The following is a 23,304-nucleotide window of genomic DNA, read 5'->3' on the forward strand; positions in this document are numbered from 1 at the left end:
AGAAGCGAATTTGCGAATTAATAGACAATTCAATGAAATTATTTACTTAAGCTTTACTTAACTTTATTTCAATTTTTTAGCCATAATGCAAATTGATTACTATTTCAAACATTTCAAATAAAATTTGCGAGCGAGGTTGATTACAATAACAGTTTTTCTATATCGCATCACGCGCGATAGTAAGTATTATACAATATTTTCACAAGTAAAAACATGCAGTCTCTCTTAATTTATTGCTGCTTTATTATCTCGCATTATAAACAATTCTTGTTCAATTAAAAACTGACTTACGTTATATTTAGGGATGTGAATGTTTAGATAGGAAATACTGCCAATATTTCCACGGCAAAATAATTTCGCGAAAATGACTAGTGCCCAACTGTTCGGACAGTCGCTGGAGTATACAACATGCGTAGTTGTAGTTTGCTGAGGAAGACAAATGATCCACTCCGACGCGAGACAGTTAGCGCACGGCAAGAGGCGTTGGCCACGAAGAAGCGCCTCTTGGTTCGCCCCAGGGCACACCGAGCCGACTCATTCGCTTGATCTCCATTGCCATTATGATATTAATGAAATGCCGCTAAAAAGGTGTGTTTGCTCGGTAACATGAGGCTATAGGGTGGGAGGAGGAGAGATAGATGTTAAACCTACGTAAAATAGTCTTACCCGATATGGTGCGCACACGCCTGTGATTATGCCACCGCCGTAGAGATTTTGTTGTCGTAGCTGTTTCTGTCGTTGTCGTCACCGTCGTATTTTGTCGTCGTTGTCACCATCAACATCGTCACGATACATCGTCATCGTCGGCTATCATCGAGATTTCCGCAACTAACGTTTTTGATAATACAATTCTCTTTAACAAAGGTATTTTTAATCAATTGTTTCTAAATGAAGATAATATAGCCCAGACTTAATATTAGCTCATTTTATTGGAAATGTGAGCTGACTCCAAGATGAAAAGCTACTGTCCTTTCTCGCTCATAGGATGAAATCGGTTCAAGCTGCAAGGCTAACGACCTTTGAACCCTTTGTCGAATGGTCATGTGTGTTCGTGTCTATGTGTTTTGTGGGCTATCCTGGACCAAATGGATCACCATTTAAATTTTTTGTACCTTCTATTTTTTTATGATTTGTTACTAAAATTGTTGTCAGTGTAAAATTTTTTCAGCGGTATTTTACCATTAATTTTTTGCATTGTGTCACCAATCGATTTGTTATGTCTGCACGCGCGTGCAAAAGTAAGAAAGGAGAGAGATAAAGGAGATAAACTTGGACCACAGAAACCAGAGGAGTGGAATTCGCGGGGATAGAGAGAAAAAGAGAAAGAAAGAAAGAGATGAGAGAAAAGAGGACACGCTTGAAAAGAGAGATGGGAGAACGAGACTCTCTTTCTCTCTCTTTCTTTCATACGGGGGTGCGCCCACGCTGGTGACGTCACCCGACGAACGTCGGTTGTGGTACCGGCGATGAACGCGTTGGTGTTCAAACGTTCGGGCCACTGAGAAAGAGGAAAAAGATTGACGAGACAGAGACGCTATCGTGTCTCGAGGAAGGGAAGGAACGTGGAGCCGGTCGTCGGTGGTACCAAGGGGAGGGATAGCCGGATGGAGAGAGGACACCGGCGAGATGTACCGGGTTTGGATGGGGAAACTAAGGTACACGCGCGCACGCAAGAGAGAGAGAGAGAGAGAGAGAGAGAGAAAGAGAGAAGACATCTTTGCACGGAGGGTGGCGGGGGAAAGGAATGAATGGAGATTGCAGACCACGCGGGAGAGACGAATGGTCCGGAACCCGTGGAGGAAACGGGGGCGAGACAAGGGCGAGGAGAACTTTCCGAGAGAGGAAGCTGAACGAAGAGGGGAGGAAGGGGTGAAGGGGAGAGGGCTGTTTCGCGTAGACAATCACCGTCAACAGTAGCGGGAGTAACCACGGGGTAATGTCGACGACACACGTGACACTGCTGAATCTTCGTCATCACCGGCCACGAATCGAACGGCGCACGAGACGACATCAGCCGCCTCGCGATCGCGTTCTCCTTGCTTCTTCCCATGAGTGTTGCACGCGCGAACGTGCGAGCGCACTCTCCAGGCTCGCAACCGACAGCTTCGCGCGCGAGCCACGCTTTATTAGTCTAGCGCGGGCCATCGTGAACCCCTTTAGTTGCCTCGCTACGCTTCGCCTTGTCTCGCCTCGCCTCATCTCTCCTCGTCTCGCCGCATCTCGCCTCACCACGCTTCTTCGCCATTGGCCATCGGCCATCGGATCAACGAGACCGAAGAGAAACGATAGATGTGAGTGAGCCTAAGCGTGATAATAGAAACCGACGTGTGAGGAGGAATAGTGAAGATAAGGTTTTGCGAAAGAGAAGAAAAAGTCGAAGAATCGCGAGGAAGAGAATCAAAGGAGGGGCCAACGTGTCAAAGAGAGCGGAAGGTCGATGCGCCGGAGGAACATGAGAAGAGTAAGAGAGAACCGTATCCTTTGGTGATACAGTACAATCAGCACGTACCGGTACGTTCGCGATTTAACGGCCACCTTTGTAACCAACCAACGTGCGGAAAACATTCTTTTCCCTGGTCAAAGTGATTTTATCTTGACGAGATTCTATTCAAGCTGGGAACGTAAGCTGATCGAATAAGCTGGATAAATGCCCGCGGAAAAATTTAATGCCGCGAATGACAAAATTTTGTCACGAGATACACCGATTTCTGGAATTTATTAACATGGAATTCTATCGAGGAAGCATCTACTCGCAAATTTATGCCGATGAATCTTTTTATTCTCTACAACGTTAACGTTCAGTCCTTGTTAAAGGACAGCGCGAGTTACAAAAAAAAATGTGCGGTGCGCTAGATGAAAAGCAAGGGAGGATGCTCTCCGTGTCAATTTGACTGTTATCTATTCATCCCCGTGAAATTTTCATCGCTATATGAGACTATTGTTGAAAAACGAGAATAAACGAATGGACCGGGATAATCCCGGATGGTCAGTAGGGTGTCTTAGCGACGCCGTGACATGTACGAACGTTTACCAAGGTTTCCCTCGTCGTCGGTAAAGGCACACGAGGCGACGGTGCGTAGAAAACGGTGCGAGGAACGATTGAGGCAGATCACGTGGGTCGACACCCGGTCGACGACAACCGGCGACAGCGGGACAGGTTGAAAAGATGCTGGCACTCGCGATGCGCCGCGAACACACAACCGGGCGCAGCAATTACGAGCCCGCGAATCCGCTCGCGGGATTCGAACACCTGCAGCACAACAGTGGTGGTAATTCGTTCGCGGTGGTACCCACCACCGAGGGGCGAGTGCGTGACGCCGCTCGGCCTGAGGCTGAGGGTGAGTTGCAGGAATTTGTGGACATTGCGCAAGTGCAACAGCTACTCCAACAGCAACAGCAGCACCAACAGCATCATCATCATCATCATCGCCAACAGCAAACGTCCGCGGCGGCCGCTTCCTGTATCTGGGGAGCGGTATACCCTCCACCACCGCCCGCTCTGGGATATCATCACCATCACCATCATCATCATCACCATGCGCCGTTACCGCCGCCATCAGGTAATACTTGACGGATAAACAACCATTTCACGCCTGACATCGCGAAATCGAATGGAAGGTTTTTGTCCGCGAATCCGTTTCACCGCGAAAGAAAGAGCTTGTTATTTATTACGTTGCCGCGCGGGATACGACGTTTTCGCACGCTATTATCCGCAAAGATTTTTCCGCGACAAGCCACAGGCAGAACGAACGTGAGATATATAATTTATGTCGCTCTCGAGCCATTTCGGCATTTTTTCGACAGTTTCCCTTTATCCTAGTAGGAGTACCGGGGACTGCTGCGGCTGCCGGTCTAAACACTCCGCGACTATATGTATGATAATCGATCTTTAAGAGCTTTAAGATCAGCAGCACGTCGAAACCTGTATTTCTAGACTGGCTATTAAGTTTCTTGTCACCGCGAATGTGGCTCGTGAGAAGACGCTTCGCGTGCGTTGTTGATAACGATAAAATTTCTCTCTCAAATATCAAACGTGAGATTATATTTGCCCGTATACACGCAAATTACTCAAATTTTTCTAAACGGAAATTGAATCGGTTATAATTGACGATGATATGCGTATTTAAAGGCCGATTAAATCTTATATTGCCGCGATAATTATTTATTATTATTCAATATCGACGTGTGTCGTTTCACCGTCAAATTTTTCCGCAAGCATAAAATTACTCTAATATTAATCGAATTTCTAACCGTCCATTCGATATAGCGATATATATACACGTATATTCGAATATAGCAATTATTGTGATTGAACCTTAAAATTAGGTAAAATAGTACTCTTGTTACTTTAGACCAAATGTAATTTGTGTAGCTTGCACTTCCTTAACCCGTAATCATGATTTCTTAAAATAGATTATCCGTTTTGTTAAAAATTTATAATATTCTTAAATATTTCTAACCAGTTGTTATATGTAACGATACTTTTTTATATCATATTTATAGGAAAACTAACGAGATTTATTTGTATAATCGAAAGCTTCTTTATTATTAACCATATTAAAACAACAATTTGTACAGATAGCTCAGACACTGGTAACTTTGCTATAAGCTCTAATGCGCAAAAAAATTTGAAAAATGCTTCTTACATTACGCTTTTATCAAGCGTTGGACGCGCCGACATATTATCGTTTCTCGTAATATTTAAATTTTATACGGGCAAATGTAATGTTTGCCTTCAAACAGTATTAGTATCTCATTCTGTTGAATTTTTTTGACGCTAGGGTAACTATATTATACAGGATGATTTGTGCAAAGTTTCACCGACGGCAGACATTTCGGCTTTTAATTCGCTCAGTTTTATGCAGCGTAACATAAAGGTACGAATAATTTAACAAAACCATTGTATATACGGGGTGTTTCCAATTTAAATGGCAAAACTTCCGGAGGGTATAGGGGATCGAAAAGCTAAGAGAGAAAGTCCTTTGGAGGTCTCCTCGTTTTTGCTCCATTTTGGAGAAAATCACAAAAAAAGAAACAAAACAAGTTTTCGTTTTTTTACTTATTTATTTATGTTATCATCTATTTAATGCAGTTATTGTTACATCTAGCACTGATCTCATTAATTGCAGCTAGACATTGTTCTAGTGATATTTGGTGCACCGCATCTATGATTCGGTCTCTTAATTACTCTCTTGAATTGATTGGCACCGTAAAGGATAACATCAAGTGTTTACATATGTAAGGAACCTTCAAGCGGAAAGTTTATTCGGTGCCAATCGACTCAAGGGAGCAACTGACAATGAGAGATCGAATTTTTGCGATTTTCTCCAAAATGGAGGAAAAACGAGCAAACCTCTGAAGGACTTCTTCTTCGATCCCCTACACGCTCTTCAAGTTTTGCCATTTAAATTGGGGACAGCCTGTTTAATGAAATTATGAGTCGGAGGTTTCTAAAAGTTGGATAAGATTTTCGAAACTTGCGTTTAAGTTACGAGTGTATGCGCGATTTCACAGATCAGCCGTCGGATACCGGACGCTGATATCGCCGGTAACCGCTAGTAAACTGCGAGTTTGATGGTCTTGACGTCCAAAAAAATTCCCTATCATATATACATATATATATATATATATATAATATCTGTGTATGTACATGATACATTTTTTACAACACTTGTGAATCAATTCATCAATATAAAAATTTTTTCTGACATTTATAATTTAAATTGGAGAATAGAACTATCTTACGTGTAACCTAGTGTGTATTAGAAATAGTTACATTTTTTTAACTCGCAATTTCAATATATTATTACAACAGATAGAAAAACTATATTGAAATTAGCGTGCAGATGAAGAGAGAAAAGGAGAGTTTTACAGAACAACACGTACAATATTCTTATCCATTTGCTAATAACTCGACAAACTTTTCATTGAAAAATCTACATTGTATTATATACATAGAGTAATTTAAAAACAATATTATACAATATTTTTGAATCAATATTGAAAGAGAAAGAAAGAGATATATATATATAGAGAGAGAGAGAGAGAGACAGAGTATTACAGATCCACATTTGTCACACGAAATATTCTTATTCTTTCGCAGAGAAATGGACGGACTTTTCTTTGAAAAATCTTCCATACTATTGTACTATATACATAGAGTAATTTAAAAATGATACAATATTTTTTGAATTGATATTGGTAAATTACATATTAGATTAAATATATACCATAGTCTCTTTTTTCATTATATAGCTAGTAATAGGTTCTCATGTATCTAATGCTTTTTAGATAGCACGAAAGACAATATTAGAGAAGATGAAAGAATGAAGCCGCGTCGAGAATCGCCCAGCATGGGCAAAAGAAAAAAAGATATTGAAGAACGATAACTCTTAATTCCACGCGCTGTCGGCAGTCCTGTTGAATTCGGCGTGCTACACATCACTAGTACAAGTTTGTATAAAGGAACGAGCCTTCCTTCGATGTGAAACGATTAAAAGATTAACGATAGCTTTCAATTCGAATGGACCGCGTCCAATTTCGTCCGGCATGCGCAAAAACTCTTTCGTGTTGTGTGTTATTTCTGCGCAAAAATATAAACGTAACGTCGTGTGCGCTAGTAAGATTTCATTTTTTTTTTCCCCCCCCTCTTTCATTTACGCACGAGAACGGGGGATCGAAGCGCAGCTTTGCATAAGTTATTGTTTAAAGTGTCGTAGCTTTGTACGATAATGCGTATAGTAAATCGCATGTACACGCCTGACATTTCGTTATTATTGTATGGATTCGTAAGACAGGAAATCGTACATCATATACGAACCTACAGTGGGCGGATAAAAAGGAACGAGTCATCTCTCTCTCTCTCTCTCTCTCTCTCTCTCTCTCTTTCTCTCTCTTTCTCGGCTCTCATTGACGTCTTTTTAATAATGCCAGCTTGAGCAGCTTATGTGATCTCTGCTCTTTATTTCTCTCCCAAAGTTGTGCGTAAAAGTATTTACGCGTAAACGACATCTACATACATTAATTTTTACAATACACTGTTATATTCAATCACAAAATTCTTTGCAGAATCAATAGACATACAATTATTCTCTGTGATTTGATGAATATATATATATATATATATATATATATATATATATATATATATATATATAGGAAAATAAGTAATTCTTGGAAAAGTTTGCGCGATTTGCCTTTAATTGGTTTTTTTTTTCTACTGTCAAGACTTCGCGTACCTCAAAAAACCATTGAATTTCTTCCATTTATATACTTATTCAATTATGGTTGCTGTAACAACTATAAAAATAGGCCCTTTTCTTATTACCAGTGATTTGATAACTTCTTTTTAAGCAATGTCTTCAAAAATAACCCTTCGAGGGGTGGAACGGGGGGGGGGGGGAGAAAGAAAGGAGAGAAAGCAACATGTAGAAACAAATTATACGTACAATTTGAGATAATTTGCCAGAATGAAATATTTATAATAGCATAATCTTATATTATTATTAAATTAGCTACATTCAGCTTAAAATAAAATAATCGCTGGGTAATATCATTGTTTCGTTATGCTTACGTCGCGTGACAAGGCACGACCATATGCCGAAACATTGTTACAACCTTATCGCATACGTCAAAGCTGACGTATATCCACCCTGACAATCGATCGTAAAATACTATAAAATTTTTATCGTAGATCAAGTTACGTAATATAAAACGTAAAAGGTGCATACCGTCGATATCGTAAACGAGCGCGTTTATTATACTTCGACTAAAATCGATTTTATGTTTTTTTATTACATAATACACAAAGTAATGTATCGTGCCGATAGAAAATATTTGATCTATTGACTATGTTATTATTTTTATTTCTTATTAGATTAAAATAAAAAGACTTTTTATTTTTGGTGATAATGTGTTTCTTTTTATTTATTCGATAAACGCGGCTATATATGTCGCGAATAAATGTCAGAAACGCGACAAATAAAAAGGAATATAATAATATCATTAACGTGAAAAGCTTATAACTTGAACAATCAGTAACAGGTGTATTACGGTCTCTTAAATTGATTCGGTTAATCATCTTACTATATCCATTCAACGGGGACCCACAGAGCGTAAAATTAGATACTTTAAATGGCTCTTACATAGACAGTCGTTTCGGATAGCGCTATATATGTCAATAAATAACATTTTACTTATATGACATATTTTGGATTAATAACTAATGTTACGCGATATTAATCTCGAATGATCTTTGCTTAAGGCTATATGCTATTTTGATTATGTTGTTACGTGTACTGTCCAATACCTGTCAAAGTACCAATTTACGATAGGATAATAAACTTATACATATATATCTAATACCCTTACCAATCTAAGCGTCAACGGGTGTCGCGACGAAAGACGCGGCTGATAAAAAAAAAATCGACCCGCTTACGCGCGATATAACGATCCTTGTGGACTCATACGGAAGGGACGGTATATTAAACAGTCTCGCATAGAAATGACCAGGATAATCGCATATAGGAACAAACACGTTGCTCCCGTATATTTTTATGCTATGGCATACAGATTTGTACGTATACGTGCGTTATAGCGTGATAAAAATATACCGGTGAGCAATATGTGTTGGTGAGTTGTTATCATCTATGAATGGCTCATAGACATACGAAGCATCTACGTCAGCATCGACCGATAAGACTAACGTAAGCGGGAAGAAGATGAAGGGGGTTAACTACGCGTTATACGTAGCCGCCGTTGACGTCCAAGTACACGCGAGCTATACTATACAAGAGGGAGAGGATCAAAGAAATCGATAGGCCACGGTGCAAAAATAGTCTTGGGAGGATTGTCTGGGTGGACTTACGACTATCTCTTGTATGAAATACGCGTTTTCGGATCAACTTTTCCAGAAAGTCCACCCTCGAATAGATTTATTAATTCTAAATTATGTCTAAATTGTCTTTGGAATAAAACATTTAGTGTGTGTTATTAATAAAATTAGATACTCTAAATATTGGATGATTGCATAAGTTCGTGCCCGATTTTCATAGATGGCATTAAGTTGCTGCATGGCGGAGTTCTATTGTTTTCGTGTGGTAATTGTTGCTTACACCGAATAGATGACGTTGTCTTATGTCAATTTAGCGTCAGACATTGTTCAGATAAGTCCATTTGTGCATAAGAGAAATCATTAAAAATGGAGAACGGAAGGTGCATTTGCCGCATATAATGCTATATGAATTTCGGAAAGGCGTGAGTGTTGGGATTGCAGAAAAAAATATTCAAAGCGTTTATTTGGACCGCGCTCCTGCTCTCCGAACAGTCAAAAAGTGGTTTGGCAGATTTCGAAATGGTGATTTCAACATGGAGGATCAACCCCGCTCTGGACGGCCTTCTGGCATCGATGACGACATTGTGTATGCCTTAGTGGAAAGAAACCCAAGGATTAGAACTGAGGATATTACTGAGAGGCTGAACATCGATAATTCAACCGCTTTTCGTCATTTAAAAAAGCTTGGATACATTTCCAAGCTTGATACGTGGGTGCCGCATCTCCTGACTGAAAGGAATAAGCTGCAGGAAAACTGCAGGAGTTGCAATGGGAAATTTTGCAGCACCCGCCATATTCTCCAGATATTGCGCCTTCAGATTTTTATCTGTTCCGGTCTTTGCAGAATAGTTTAAATGGCAAGAATCTCAATTCCGAGGAAGCTGTCGAAAACCACCTTACAAACTTTTTTCAAGAAAAACCAAGTTCTTTCTTCAAAAATGGAATCGACAAGCTTATAGATCGTTGGAAAACCATTGTAGAAAAGAATGGAGACTATATAATTGATTAATAAAAATGTTATCTCTAAAATAATAATCTATTGAAGTTTATATTTAAATCGGGCAACTTATGCAATCACCCAATATAATATTGATTTCAGCGATGAATTTAGTTTCCTGATCATTTAATCGAGGGGATGCGTGTCATATTATACCATGCGAAAAATTACAGAGATTTTTGGAAATTAAGTTTGAATCCCTGTATTATCTTTACAATATCTAATTATTTCGTTTATAACACCGAATATGTACATTTCATTACAATTGACAATTAGACAGATTATTCCCTTAATGCCATTTGCTTGTTTTTACTCGTGTCAGTAAAAAGTTCACTTCGATTCAATACTCAAGATAAATGGTAAAAATGCTCTTCCCTCTCCTCTCGCCGCACAATAAAATTGTTTTTAAAGAAGGATTAGCTTCCAAAAAAGTGAAGTCTATAACGTGATTTTATTGTATATATAAGATGCACGTTTTTTTATGATTTTAAAAAATTCTTTAAAGTAATTTTAAAACAATAATTTTACAATAATAACTTTGTTGTTTACGCTCGTTGCGCGGTAAAAAAAAAATCATAAAAGATTATCGTATAAGTATATTCTTTTTGCTTTCTGATTATATCCGATTACATCCTCTCCCTTATTTTATTACATGCTCGCGCTATTTTAAAAGTTATATTTTTAACAGAAATTTTATATAAAGTATACATATCCGCGATTCGTAAAGTAATTATATTGTTAGTAAGTGCAGTTTCCCCACCTACCCTAGCCTCGTCTTGACGTTATCGCAGTTTATTAATATTTGCTTGCATTACGCTTTCGTAACTTTCACACACACACACACACATATATATACACGTGATAAATCTTTTTCCGCTGCTCCGATTATTATAAATAGAGTTGTTGAAAAAAATATACAGAAATAGTGGACATCTCGCACGAGCTTATCCCCTTTTACGCACCAACGTGATGTCTAAGGAAAGCAATCATGTTAAACGATCCTTTCAGAAAAGTCAAATTCTCGCGCATGGAGTGTAGCATAATGGCAGTTATGACCGTGATGTTCCGCCATGATGCGCGCGGTTTCAGCCGTGTGTCTCTCGCATATAAGTACTCATTGTAACAGAATTGCGCATTAAAAGGTCGAGAAACGAGGAAGTGCGATATAAATTATAGTTAAAATGCATAGTTCTCCTCGGAATAGTAAATTCGCTTCTACGCCTCCGCGCCGATAAATTTACGAGGCTCTTTAAAGAAGGAATTCGTTTTTGGAAAATCTCTAACTAACTGCTGTTGCTTTTGATTATTTCGTTGCCGATCTTTTATCCGAAATTGTGCAACCGCCTACTAAAAATTATTCGCGTCACACGGATGCTCTTTTATTAAAATTTTATTCATTCCGTTTCATTTATCTCCAACCATTATATTGATTGAAATTCTATTAATTCACCGAACAGTATTTCGTCAAAAAGAAAAAAATAAGCAAATTTAAGAAATTATTGAACAAATTTCCCTTTTATTTCTCTCTTTCTCTTTGATACAAATGTCGTTTTACTTTGATAACTCCTTCTCCCGGCAATTTTATTCTAAAGAGTACATAGGAAAGAAGCACAAATCTTTCGTTATACGGACTACGATGGGTAACATAGCCTGCAGGAATGATTTAAGAAATACACAGCTGGATATTAATTTAATTGTATAAAGAGAATTATATTATATTCTCTTTCCATAATTTACCGTTACAAGAACGCTACATTATTCCTTTTTTATTTAAATATTATATATTTGTATCACAATCTCTCTATCTTAAAAATTATTCTTTTAATCAATTAAATGCATTAATAAAAGATGAATTTCGAACTTTTCCATTTGTTATGAAATGCTTTGCAGATATTTCTCCGGACTCTGTCTTGCTTGGTAATTTTTATAATTAAAAATCACATTATATTGATTTGACGTAAAATTCTACGCACGGGGGGTGGGAGGGAAGGGGAGGGGCAATTACTGTCATAATCGGAAATAACGCTCTCATCATAGCAGTGTAACAAGCTTCTGAAAGGTCGAAGTAAATACTCGCGTCTACCGGAAACGATATCATTAATCAACGATCTCGGTTATCTCGTATCGCGCAAAAAAAAAAAAAAACGTGCGAAAACCTCGCGAGTTGTCACATGACTCACCGCTCGCGTAGAACCAGAGTACGTAATAGCAGAATAATCGGCTCGATGCAGGAGCGATTTAAAACGCACACCGCCTACAGCGATTATTCTGCATATAGTGCGAAAAAAGCAGTGACAAATATAGAGTATTTAGATTTAAAATGCAGTTTTTTTTTGTTTTTGCAATATATTTTTTACCATGCATTATTCTGAGATCTATATTATCACGCGGCCCATATTTGTAGTTTCGAAATTTGAACTACGTATCATCGTGCAATGTTTTCAAATAGAGTACACTTTGAAATATAAAAGAATTGCTAGAGAAATAGCAATCTATACAACTCTGTGTATTTTAAAAGACACCAAACAAGTATAAATAGACTCTAAAGTCAAATGTTACTGAATAAAGCAGATAATGTTGAATATTGAAAAATATTATTATATATAATGAAATAACCAATTGATATTATAAATAAACGCGCATTTTTTTTTTCTTTAGTTCTAATACATAGATTTTACCAAACAATCCTCATGTCTTTCTATCTTAATTTCTCAATTCTTCTCGCATATCGATATGTTATTCAATATCGAAAGAGCATTGTAAAAGAATTCAGAATCATTCGTAATTTCGTGCCAGAGCATCTCGTATACATTATCTGGAAACATCTTAATTTATACCACGCATCAATCCAACACGATAGATTCTCATAATTTTAAATTGCGATGAATTCGATTTATTATCGTAAATAAAGTTCTTATCTATCTTCTGTACGAGAGTTTGGTGCAAAAGATTTTTTAAATTTCAGATTAGTCGAAGAGAACTTGTCAAGAATAACGCGATAGAAGCGTGATATCCTGTATGTGCGTACACCGAAAAGAAGGCGAAATAATGATACGCTGCCAAAAATCTTGTATCATCGGTTAACTGACTCATCGGCAACATAGGAAAATATTTGACGCTCGCCGCGCACTAGTCATCCCGGGTATTTGGGGATGCTGGGTGGCTCAGGTGGTTGCGTGGCGGCTTGAAATAACGCCGTTCGCCCGCGCAAAATCGCGTCGATTAGGGCCACGAATAGTGCGCGCCCACCACCTCGTCGAGAGCCACTGATAATTTTAGAACATTTTGTTGTGCCAGATCAACGTCGTCGGCGTGCGTCACTGTCTCTTTTCTCTCGTGTACGTGCATCGGTTTCGCATAAAGTCGATGGAATAAAACGAATGATTAATAATGCATACTACGATAATATATTAGATCGATCTACAGATTCGTATCTCTCAAAAGTTTTTCGAGAAGATTGTATAATGGAATATGTAGTTGATTTTTTAAACGAATGATACATTTTCGCTTGTTGAGCACAATTTATCTTTCGCCATCTTACACATTGTCAATTATTTCAATATCTTTTATATACGTGTGAAAAAATAAAAAAAATCAAATAATTATACATTTTTTAATTACGCTTTAAAGATTGTTGGATCTTGTACAATTCTGTTACGCGTATATTAAGGGACAGGCGTTAAATTTTTTTATGTTTAACGTTACGTTTCGATTATTGAAATGGAAATGCGGGCGCGGATGGGACTTGTTTTTATTTTGATAATTATATTACAGTATACTCGGCACACACGAAAGAATTTCAAAAATTAAAATAAAAGTATAATATATAACATAGAGACAGAAAGGGATAGAGAAATATAAGAGACAGGATAGGCAGAGGGTAGAGGGGACGATATACCAAGTGAGCAAGACGGAGCGAGAGAAGGGAGAGGGGGAATGGGCGCGTGGCAGCGCGTGGTGCCAAATAGGGCATCAGGTGGTTGCGAGACGCCCGCGAGAAAAAGATCGTACGCGCGTGCGCGTATATACGTGACTGCTAACCGGGCGCACGCACGCGTCCGCACAAATGGCACGCGTCTCTTACCCTCCTGAGAGAGCGCGGTCTGCCTCACGTATGGCAGACACGCGCGCTGTTACAAATATGTTAGGGAGCCCACGTACATACGTATACCGTCTCCGGGATAAAATTACTTTCTCCTTACGCGATGTGGATATGCGTCGCGCTTATCTTGTAAGTCATTACTATGTAACCCTATAGTATTTATGCGCGAACGACCAAACACAAAACTTTAACTCTCTCTCATGCGTTTATTGTAATAGATATAATAACAGGTAGAGGAGAACAAGTCCTTTGCTCCACCATCGATTTTTCCGCATCATCCCGTATAACGACATAGCAATCCGCGTATTATTTGACTACGCCAAAATATACGCGCGCCTTTTAGCGGATTTAGTTACCGATATAATAATGATTGAACGTATATTTGCATTCTGTCACAAGTGAATACGTTTCTCTAGAACTTTACCTATATAATGCGCGAATATGAGTCGCATGCGTATGCGATATTAAAGTATCGAGAAATAATTTATTTTATATAGCACTTGTATGTTTTTTTATTTGTCACATACGACTTATTAATAACGCACTACTAGCCAACATTATAATGTTAATAGAAATAATCAATGATCGACATTAACATTCTCATAAATAGTTTGCTCCTTTTAATTCACATAGCTAACATTGCAAACGATATACATACATTCGAAAATAAAAAGCATAGAATGATTTTTCTCGTTAAAAAATTATAAATGGATATTTTTATCATAAAAAAAAAAAAAAAGAAAATTACGACAGAATGGGGGGCGAAGGGGAGGGGGGGGGGATATATCCATCGGTGGCAATAGCTCCGATATATCAGATTAATCCTAAGCTCTCCTTCGTTCTTTTTCGCTCTTATGCTAGTTTGCGGCTTTTCCTCCATCTTCTGTCGCGTGTGTTCGCGCGTTCTCGAAAGTACCTCGTGGGGGGACAACAGTCGCGCGCCTCGACTCTACGTCACAGAGTTCTACGTCACTGGTGAACGGGGTTGAGAGGAGTCTCAACGACGAAGGAGCGAGGAGGCAAAGAGGAGGAAGCTCCTATGGTGGGATGCTAGTACGCGGAGGGAGATAGGGGAAGGTGGCAGAGCGCGCAAAGAGCGACAATTGGTGGGGATAGATATGTTCGTAAGCATTAGCTGGTAACCACGACGGCGCGAGAAGCAGGGAATCGTGGATCGTTCAGATTCTACATATATGCATGTGTATATATATATATATATATATATATATATGTATATATACCAGATATATGCGCGTATTTAAATATATATGTATTTAATATCTAAATACACACACACACACACACACATACATATATATATATGCAATATATATACGTTGGCATGTATAAATACACACGCGCATACGTATGAAGACGTATGGCGCGCACACGCGTGCGTAGACAGAAGACCGCCGGGCGGGGATTGGCTGGCGGTCGACTCGGCGCTTCCAAATATGGGACAGTCTCGGCGGTCCATTCATAAAACTACGGGGCGCGCCGCCGCTCGGCTCAGTTCGTGCGCGACCCCCACGCATTGCGTGTCCTTTAACAATCATTGTGCACGAGCCAATACACTCTCAGTCAGGACGTACACCTAACGAAGGAGAGTTTATAAAGAAAAAGAGAGAGAGAGAGAGAGAGAGAAAAGCGAATATATAGAAAGAGAAAGAAGGACGGATAAATGGATAGATACAGAGAGAAGGAAAAAGAGTGAGAGAGGGGAAAATAGAGAGAGAGAGAGAGAGTCGCCGACGCAACATAACGCGCGCGGTCCAGCGCGCGCGCGCTTTCGCTCGCGCGCCTACGCACACGCTCTTGGATCATACACTGTATTTGCTCTCACTCGCGTACAGATTCGGAGCAGCGTGGACCCGACGGCGACGGCGACGGTGGCCGAACACGTCTTCTCGCCACACGAATACTTTGCTTCGCTTTTCGATTCACGCGTATTCACATCGGGCTCTTAAACGCGTTTGCATTATCAAAAGGTGAGAAGAGGAGAGTAATCTCAATTACGGGCACGCATCGGTCACGATTGACCGAACGTCGTTTATATCTTCTTTTCGTTGACGAGGAAACGACGACGGTACCAGGTACTTGATCGAATCGATCGGTTGGCGAAATCTATGCGTATGCGAGACGTTCATACACGCGTAGCTTCTTACAACGCTCGGTGGTGGTGGTGGTGGTGGTGATGGTGATGGTGATGGTGATTATTAGTGGTTGGTTGGTGGTGGTCCATTCCGCAACACGCGCACGTAGTGTTGCCGGCCGGTGGCATCTATCGAAATAAAAAGGCGGGAAGGAAGATACTTTCTTGTATCAGCCGGCGCGCAAACGACTCTATTGAGTTAACCAAAGGTTCGCGCCACGCGATCGAGCAAGAAACACGCCACACGCTTAATCGCTGCTACTAATCTTACTAGTCGAGAAGAGAATAAAAAAGAGAGAGAGAGAGAGAGAAAGAGACAGAATCGCGCGACGTACACATACGATTCTTCGATATATCCATATATATATATATATATGTAGAAAAAGATCATTAACGTTGGGGCATTACGCACGGGCTCTAAACACGCGCGCTATTGAGAGGAGCTTAATTGTATGATCAGATTGTGATCGAGAAACGACAATATTCTAACCATAATAATTACGTTGAACGATACAACCGCAGGCGAGGACACGCAGTGCGGTACCGAGGATTCTGCCATCGTCCAGGAAGGCGACTCGCTCCAGAGGATGACGATGGACGGCATGGAGGTGGTGGGCTCGCAACCGCACGCAGCCACCAGTCCATTTTTGCTCTCCTCGCCACCCCTTGGTCATCATCATCATCATCATCATCAACATGCAACATTTAATCTGCAGACGGTGCAGCTTAGTTTCGACGCATGTTTACCGTACAATGCGGCCTCCTCGTCCAACTCCTCGGTCACCTGCGGCATCAGCGGAACACCCGTGACCTACACAAATTCGTCCATCAGCTGCAGCAAGACTATACCGACGCTTTCCTTATCTTCGTGCGTGCCGTTACATACGCAGCTTCAAATCAGTCCGACCGACTCCACGGAACACCATCATGATCGGCATCATCAGCATCATCATCATCATCATCGATTGGACGATCATCAGCATCACTTACATACCGATGTATCGTCACCATCTGTCGACGCTACAGATGGCAAGAGGCATCGACAGGCCGATGACGACGATAAGGGATGTATCAGAAACTGTAGGAACGATATACACGATTCGAACGATAAGGATAAGCCTGGTGATCTAAACACACCGGTCACCACTAGCAGCGACCTACCCTCTTTCTTCGGTCCTTCTGCACTTGTCGAACCGCCACCGATCTCAGGTATCTACACATCAGCTATCTCTTAAGACGAGAATTGTTCGACGACAGTTTTGTTCCTCTCGCTTTTATCTTTTAACACATACATTTTTTTACTGTCTTTATTTTTCATTTTTATTAATTATGTTAATTAATTATATTTCCTCATATTAATAACTTAATGTAAAAAGAACAATGCACAATTGACGATATGTCTATTGCGCGTTGTTGAGTTTCAACACTCATTCCTCATAATTCAACATTAATAAGATTGTATACGATGAAAGTACGAGGCTGTTAAATTTTCGCGATATTATATTTCGCTTTCGTCAACCTTTCGCTTTCTATACGTTTACGCAAACTCTTCGCGCTTCTTGATATCCTGATCTTTAAAATCTGTATCATTCGCGGGAATTTAGATATATTCGTCTAAATTCGCTCATGAATACGATCTCTTAAAGGAGATGCATCTGCGACGAAGAATCACGAGGTGTTGCTGACGTTTATTACACTGCCCGCGAAAATACGTAATATCGAAGGTCTGTCCGCCTGTCGCGGATCAATACTCAACGACCCCGACATTCAGAGACCCTCCTCTTGAACCTGCACCACCACCCCTCCTTCCTCTTCCCGCTACTATACCTTGGCCGGTTCATTCATGCTTTTAGCCTCCCCTCCCCATCTTCGTTACCCTCAGTACCGTAATAACCCTCGGATAATTAGCATATGGTGGTATCTTCTCTACGTATGTATTACATGTTTTTTTTTTTTTTATTTTCGTCATAGAAATATGTATCTATTTACTAAAACTGCAAACGCAATTTTTCAATAATTTATTTTATCTAGAGCTTTATATTAAACGCAATTATATATGCTATGGAAAACTCGGCAATAAAATTTTCAATGAAGAAGACGCAATGCTTTTTGTGATCTTAGTAAATACTTTCTCAACGCTAGTTAGCACAATTGTATACGGAGAAAGGAAGTAACAAAACGCGGCAGGATGCAGACAACAGATAGAACCGTTGTTAGATAAAGTCACCCCCGTATCACACAGTTCTTCCTGTCGGCTCTTGGAAGAATAAAACACGCTCGTTATATACATATATATGTAAAACGCGTGTATACGCGATACACACGTCGTATATCGAAAATTGAGAGTAAATGAGATGATTTTATTGATGATTTTACAGGCAGTCTGGCGGGTGAGGATCTTTCTTTGGAAGAAGCGACCGCGGAAGAGGACGAAAACGCCGGCGCATCCGCCGGCAGAGATCATCGCCATCATCATCATCATCATCATCAGGATACGCGAAATACCGTTACATCAAACGCGCCTTCCTCGAGCAGTCCACCGTCGCGCCATCATCAAACCCAGGACGAAACGGATCGTTGCAACGTGTTGCAAGGTGGTGTAATTTTGTATTCCTCACCACATTCCACATCTACCGTACCCGCGACGAGCGTAAATATTTGCAACGTACCAACGTTGACCTATCGCGGCGTCTTTACCACGACTTGCACACAATCCTCGCCACTAAACAATCTTCAAGGCGAACAGCAACAACAACAGCCAACGAGCCAGGAATTGTGGGCGCCGTTACCCTCGCCAACCTTAACCTTGACGGGTCAACCGTTCCTTCACCCCAACCTTCACTCGACCGCGTATAGCGGTGAGACCGTCGAATTACTGCAGGTCGAATCGAAACCACCGCCCCCGCCACCCGGTTACCATGACACGCCAACTACCACTCCTGCGACCTGGCTGACGGCACACGAGGAGGCTTATGATCCTAGTCTTCTCTCCCACCATCACTCGCATACTCATCATCAGGAAGCAACGTTGAAACAGGAGCCAACCGGCACATCTGGTTACACTCCCAATGTACAACAGCCTCAACCAGCTCAGCCGCAACCTCAACAACAGCAGCAGCAGCAACAACAACAACAACAAGCTCGACCATCTAATACTGGCACCACAGGCGTTCAGCTGGCCGAGTATAATCCGAGCACGTCGAAAGGCCACGAAATCCTATCTCAAGTTTATCAGCAGAGTACATTACCGCTTCAATTGGTTCCCGTAAAACCGCGAAAGTATCCGAATCGACCGAGCAAAACGCCGGTGCACGAGCGGCCATACGCCTGTCCAGTGGACGGTTGCGATCGCAGATTTTCCCGCAGCGACGAGCTCACCCGGCACATTCGCATTCATACGGGACAGAAACCGTTCCAGTGTCGCATCTGCATGCGCTCCTTTTCAAGGAGCGACCATTTAACCACCCATGTGCGTACACATACCGGTGAGAAACCATTCTGCTGTGATCAGTGCGGCCGAAAGTTTGCCAGGAGCGATGAGAAAAAACGCCACGCAAAAGTGCATCTTAAGCAGAGGCTGAAGCGCGAAGCGTCTCACGCTAATCCGAGAAGTCATCCTCAAAGCCACGCGTCCTCACCCTGTAATCAATGAATTCCATGAATTACAACGATGTTGAAAAGTCCTTTTTAACGTTCAGAGATCTCATTACGTTTGTGTCATGTTCTGACAAATTGTGATCTATGTCTCCCCTCTATACTCCTGTCTTTCCCTTTTTCCTCTCCTTCTCTTTTCGGTCGCTGCTCCCTTTCTTCCTTCGTCTCTCGTGATGACCGATGAAAAAAACGCGGAGACCTTTAGACGTTCAAAATCGTCATCGACTGATCCGTCATTTATCATCGGTTCATCAACTAATTACGTTATCTTGATGCATAACTGGATACGAATTAATTGCATGCGAAACGAATTTTTTGAAATTTCAGATATCGTATCTACGTAACGTAATTGTAAAATTTGCTCATTTTTTAAATTGTCGTCAATCAAAGAATAAGAATTAAGCGTTGCCACATATAGTTCTTATTCATACTCGTGTAAGAACTTCATGTATTTTGAGATTTATCGTTGACTGAAAAAGTATGAGAATATAGTTTAATCATTGTATCAAGAATAATGTCTCTTGCATCACATAACGAAAAATTAAAGTACTTAAAATATATGAAAAGCATTTACAATCATCGGAAACAAACTTATACTTAACTGCAATTATATGGAAGTTAATTATCAAAGTACATATATATAATCCCATTCTCTTAAAATATGAAAACGATAAACATTATTCTCTCTCTGCTTTACATGTACTTCGTATCTCTTAGCTTGTATCCAGACACGAATTGAAATGTGAACGTCGCGAGATATTCACTAGCGTCGCGTATCTAAATGTCATTGAGCGTTGCGAGAGCATTTTCGTGCAATTGTATAACATAAAATCGATACCATCCGCAGCTTCCGAGAATCATCATAGAGTGAAGCGGAAGATACGGAGAGAGGGAGAGATTGAGAGAAAGGAGAGGGAGGAAAAGAGGAGCAATGCGTCTCATTGCATGCGAACGACTGTGTGTGTATGAGAATGTAATGCTTCGTGAAACGATAAATATTGTATTGATTCATTACATGATCAATACGAACTCTCGGGACTCTCGATATTTAAAATATATATCTTGTCCCTGTAAAACACGCGCAATTTAAAAGATTCGTGCGGTCCAAATGCAAGTTTTAAAAAGAATTCATGTTTCATGGAGCTGTAGACAGGTCTATCTTATATAGACAAGATTGTTGAAGAAGGTTCGCGGCAACAGAAATAGAGATATTTTTTTAAGTATATTTGTATATAACTATAATTCTCACACACAACCGAATCACACACAAGAATAATGGTCAAGATATAAAAGTATTTATTTTTGAAAAAAAAATTTACAGCATTGTGTTATAGATAATGTATAGGTGCTAAAAGAAGTTCCTCCTCTCATAAACATCGTTAGGAAACTTATGTTAATTGTTAAATTTTCGGTGCTACATATACGTGACCCTGTTGCGTATGTCTCTACCAGAAGCCAGAGGCAATATTTCCGTAAACTTCTTGATATAATGTTATAGAGTTTGCACATATGTCGAGAGAATTTTAATTTTGCAGTGATCGCTTTCTTTTTTATCCTTCTCATACCTTATACCTGCGTTGTGTCACCGTATCTTCTTCGTGCTCCGAACACGCTAAATCTCGGCTGTCTCCGTCAAATACTTCCAATTCTCAGTCATTCTTATCCTTTCCCTTTCCATATTATTGTAAAAAAAAAATCCAATGAAATTGTAATTAGACGTGGCTGTCGTTGTTGAAAGAAATATTTCATGTACATATGTATATAATTTATTATACATACATACATATATATATGAAATTGCTGTATGTATATGTAAAATCTAACGTCGTTCTCTTGCCATCTTTCTTTCTTTTCTTCATTTCACATTACTATCTCATACGTGTATACATATTTAGCAATTGTTAATGTTATGTATATGTTGCTCTATTTATTAACAAAATGACTATATTTCAAATGAATATATTGTTAATGTTAAATAATTATTTTTATTATATTATTATTCAATCGTGCAATGCGTTACAAAAATGATAGAGAAACGGCATGGTATTCACAATTTACACAAATTACACTTGTAAAATCGTATGCGCGCACACATACACATACACACACACACACACACACACACATATATATATATAGATATTGTATAGACGTATGCGAATGCGATGATATGCACTACTCTTCGACATAAATTGTAAATGCAAAGTAACGCAAGCGCATCCCCTCAAGAGAATATTTTTTTTTACAGATAATATTATCCTATCGCTAGATAAATTATATATAATTATTATACATATGGCGCTCCGAGTGCAATGCACATAACAAAAGCTCCCAACTACTTGTATATTCGTGTTGTCATCATCGCTCCTGCATATGCTTGTCTTTGCGAAACGGGTAACGCGAACAATCTCTTGCAACAATTATTAACAGAAATACAATTAACACTGACTCGAGAGCAAGTTGTTTGATTATTTTCGTAACCCTTTTAAGAATTAAATATAGGCTGTTAAAAAGGAGATTTAAAAAAAATGGGGAATGCATTCTTTAATCAAGGAATCATTTGGAATCTATACTTTTCTGGACGAAAATTTAATTAGTAATTAAACATTAAATTTTTATATTTCTTTAACATATTTCATTGAAATTATATATTGCATATAAGGTTTTATTTACTTTTATACAATCTCGCACATGAAAAATCTTTGATTTTTGATTATACATTTATTCAGATATCAACATATCGATATTTACTAAACAAAAAAAAAAAAAAATCAGTTTTGTTAAAAAATACGCCAATGAGTTTCAAATGTTTCTTTTTTTTATCCCTTTTGTGTAACAAACACAAAATTTATATAAGCTTGCAAAGCATTGATCTACGTATAATCGTAAGCATTCCAATAGTATTAAGGCAAATTAATTTCTTAAAATTAGAGAATTTCCCAAGATTTGCAATACTTAATTAATTGATTTAAAGTGAAACACTTGGATCCAATTATATGAAAAATATTGAATAAAGATATCACTTGTGAAACTTTATGTACTCTCTTTCTTGGAGTCCTTTTAAAAAATTAAGTTCTTTTTGGCTAATCATTTTATGAAAAATGAAATATGAATTTCCTTAATACAAATATTAATACAATATATAAATATAACTTATGCTTATGAGATACAATTAAAACAAAAGAGATTTTGACAGATTGCATTGCTGACCCGTAAATAAATGATGAAATTTCAATTTTTTATTAAAGTCTTAAGCAAATAGAATTTTAACTGACGATATATATACATGTCGCGATATCTAACATTAAAATTTCAAGATTTTCAAAAAATTATGATATGTATCCAATGAAATTTGTGTCATTGCAATTTTCAACGAGTCATATCATATTCATCTATATATCCACCACACGTGCTTGTTTTCTATTCAATATCCAGTAAGAATATAATTTTACTGTCAAAATTTATTTCTAATAAAAATTTAGCAATAATTTAATTTTTTTAGATAATAAATCTCTTTTTGGTCATTTTTTATAGATCCGTCATCGCATCGCCGAGATGAAAATGCA

At 39.1% G+C, this 23,304-nt stretch overlaps 1 protein-coding gene across 3 annotated transcripts in view; it reads left to right on the forward strand.

Annotated features, from left to right (window-relative positions):
• The window catches only part of LOC138933829 (uncharacterized), a 36,843-nt gene extending 14,652 nt beyond the window's left edge, over nucleotides 1-22,191 (forward strand). For 2 of the 3 annotated variants that reach the window (XM_070296858.1, XM_070296859.1), the window contains 2 exons: nucleotides 16,607-17,293; nucleotides 18,463-22,191. In XM_070296858.1, coding sequence (XP_070152959.1) covers nucleotides 16,607-17,293; nucleotides 18,463-19,736 — 1,961 coding nt within the window. In that variant the 3' untranslated portion in view covers nucleotides 19,737-22,191. Of the gene's footprint in view, nucleotides 1-1,280; nucleotides 3,561-16,606; nucleotides 17,294-18,462 lie in introns of all 3 variants that reach the window. The other variant, XM_070296857.1, reaches the window with a different exon arrangement.
• The last annotated feature ends 1,113 nt before the right edge of the window (nucleotides 22,192-23,304 follow it).

The sequence above is a fragment of the Polyergus mexicanus genome, unplaced genomic scaffold (genome assembly GCF_030449975.1).
Source record: "Polyergus mexicanus isolate NDT 795.1 unplaced genomic scaffold, iyPolMexi1.0 SCAF_6, whole genome shotgun sequence".
Lineage (NCBI taxonomy): Eukaryota > Metazoa > Arthropoda > Insecta > Hymenoptera > Formicidae > Polyergus > Polyergus mexicanus.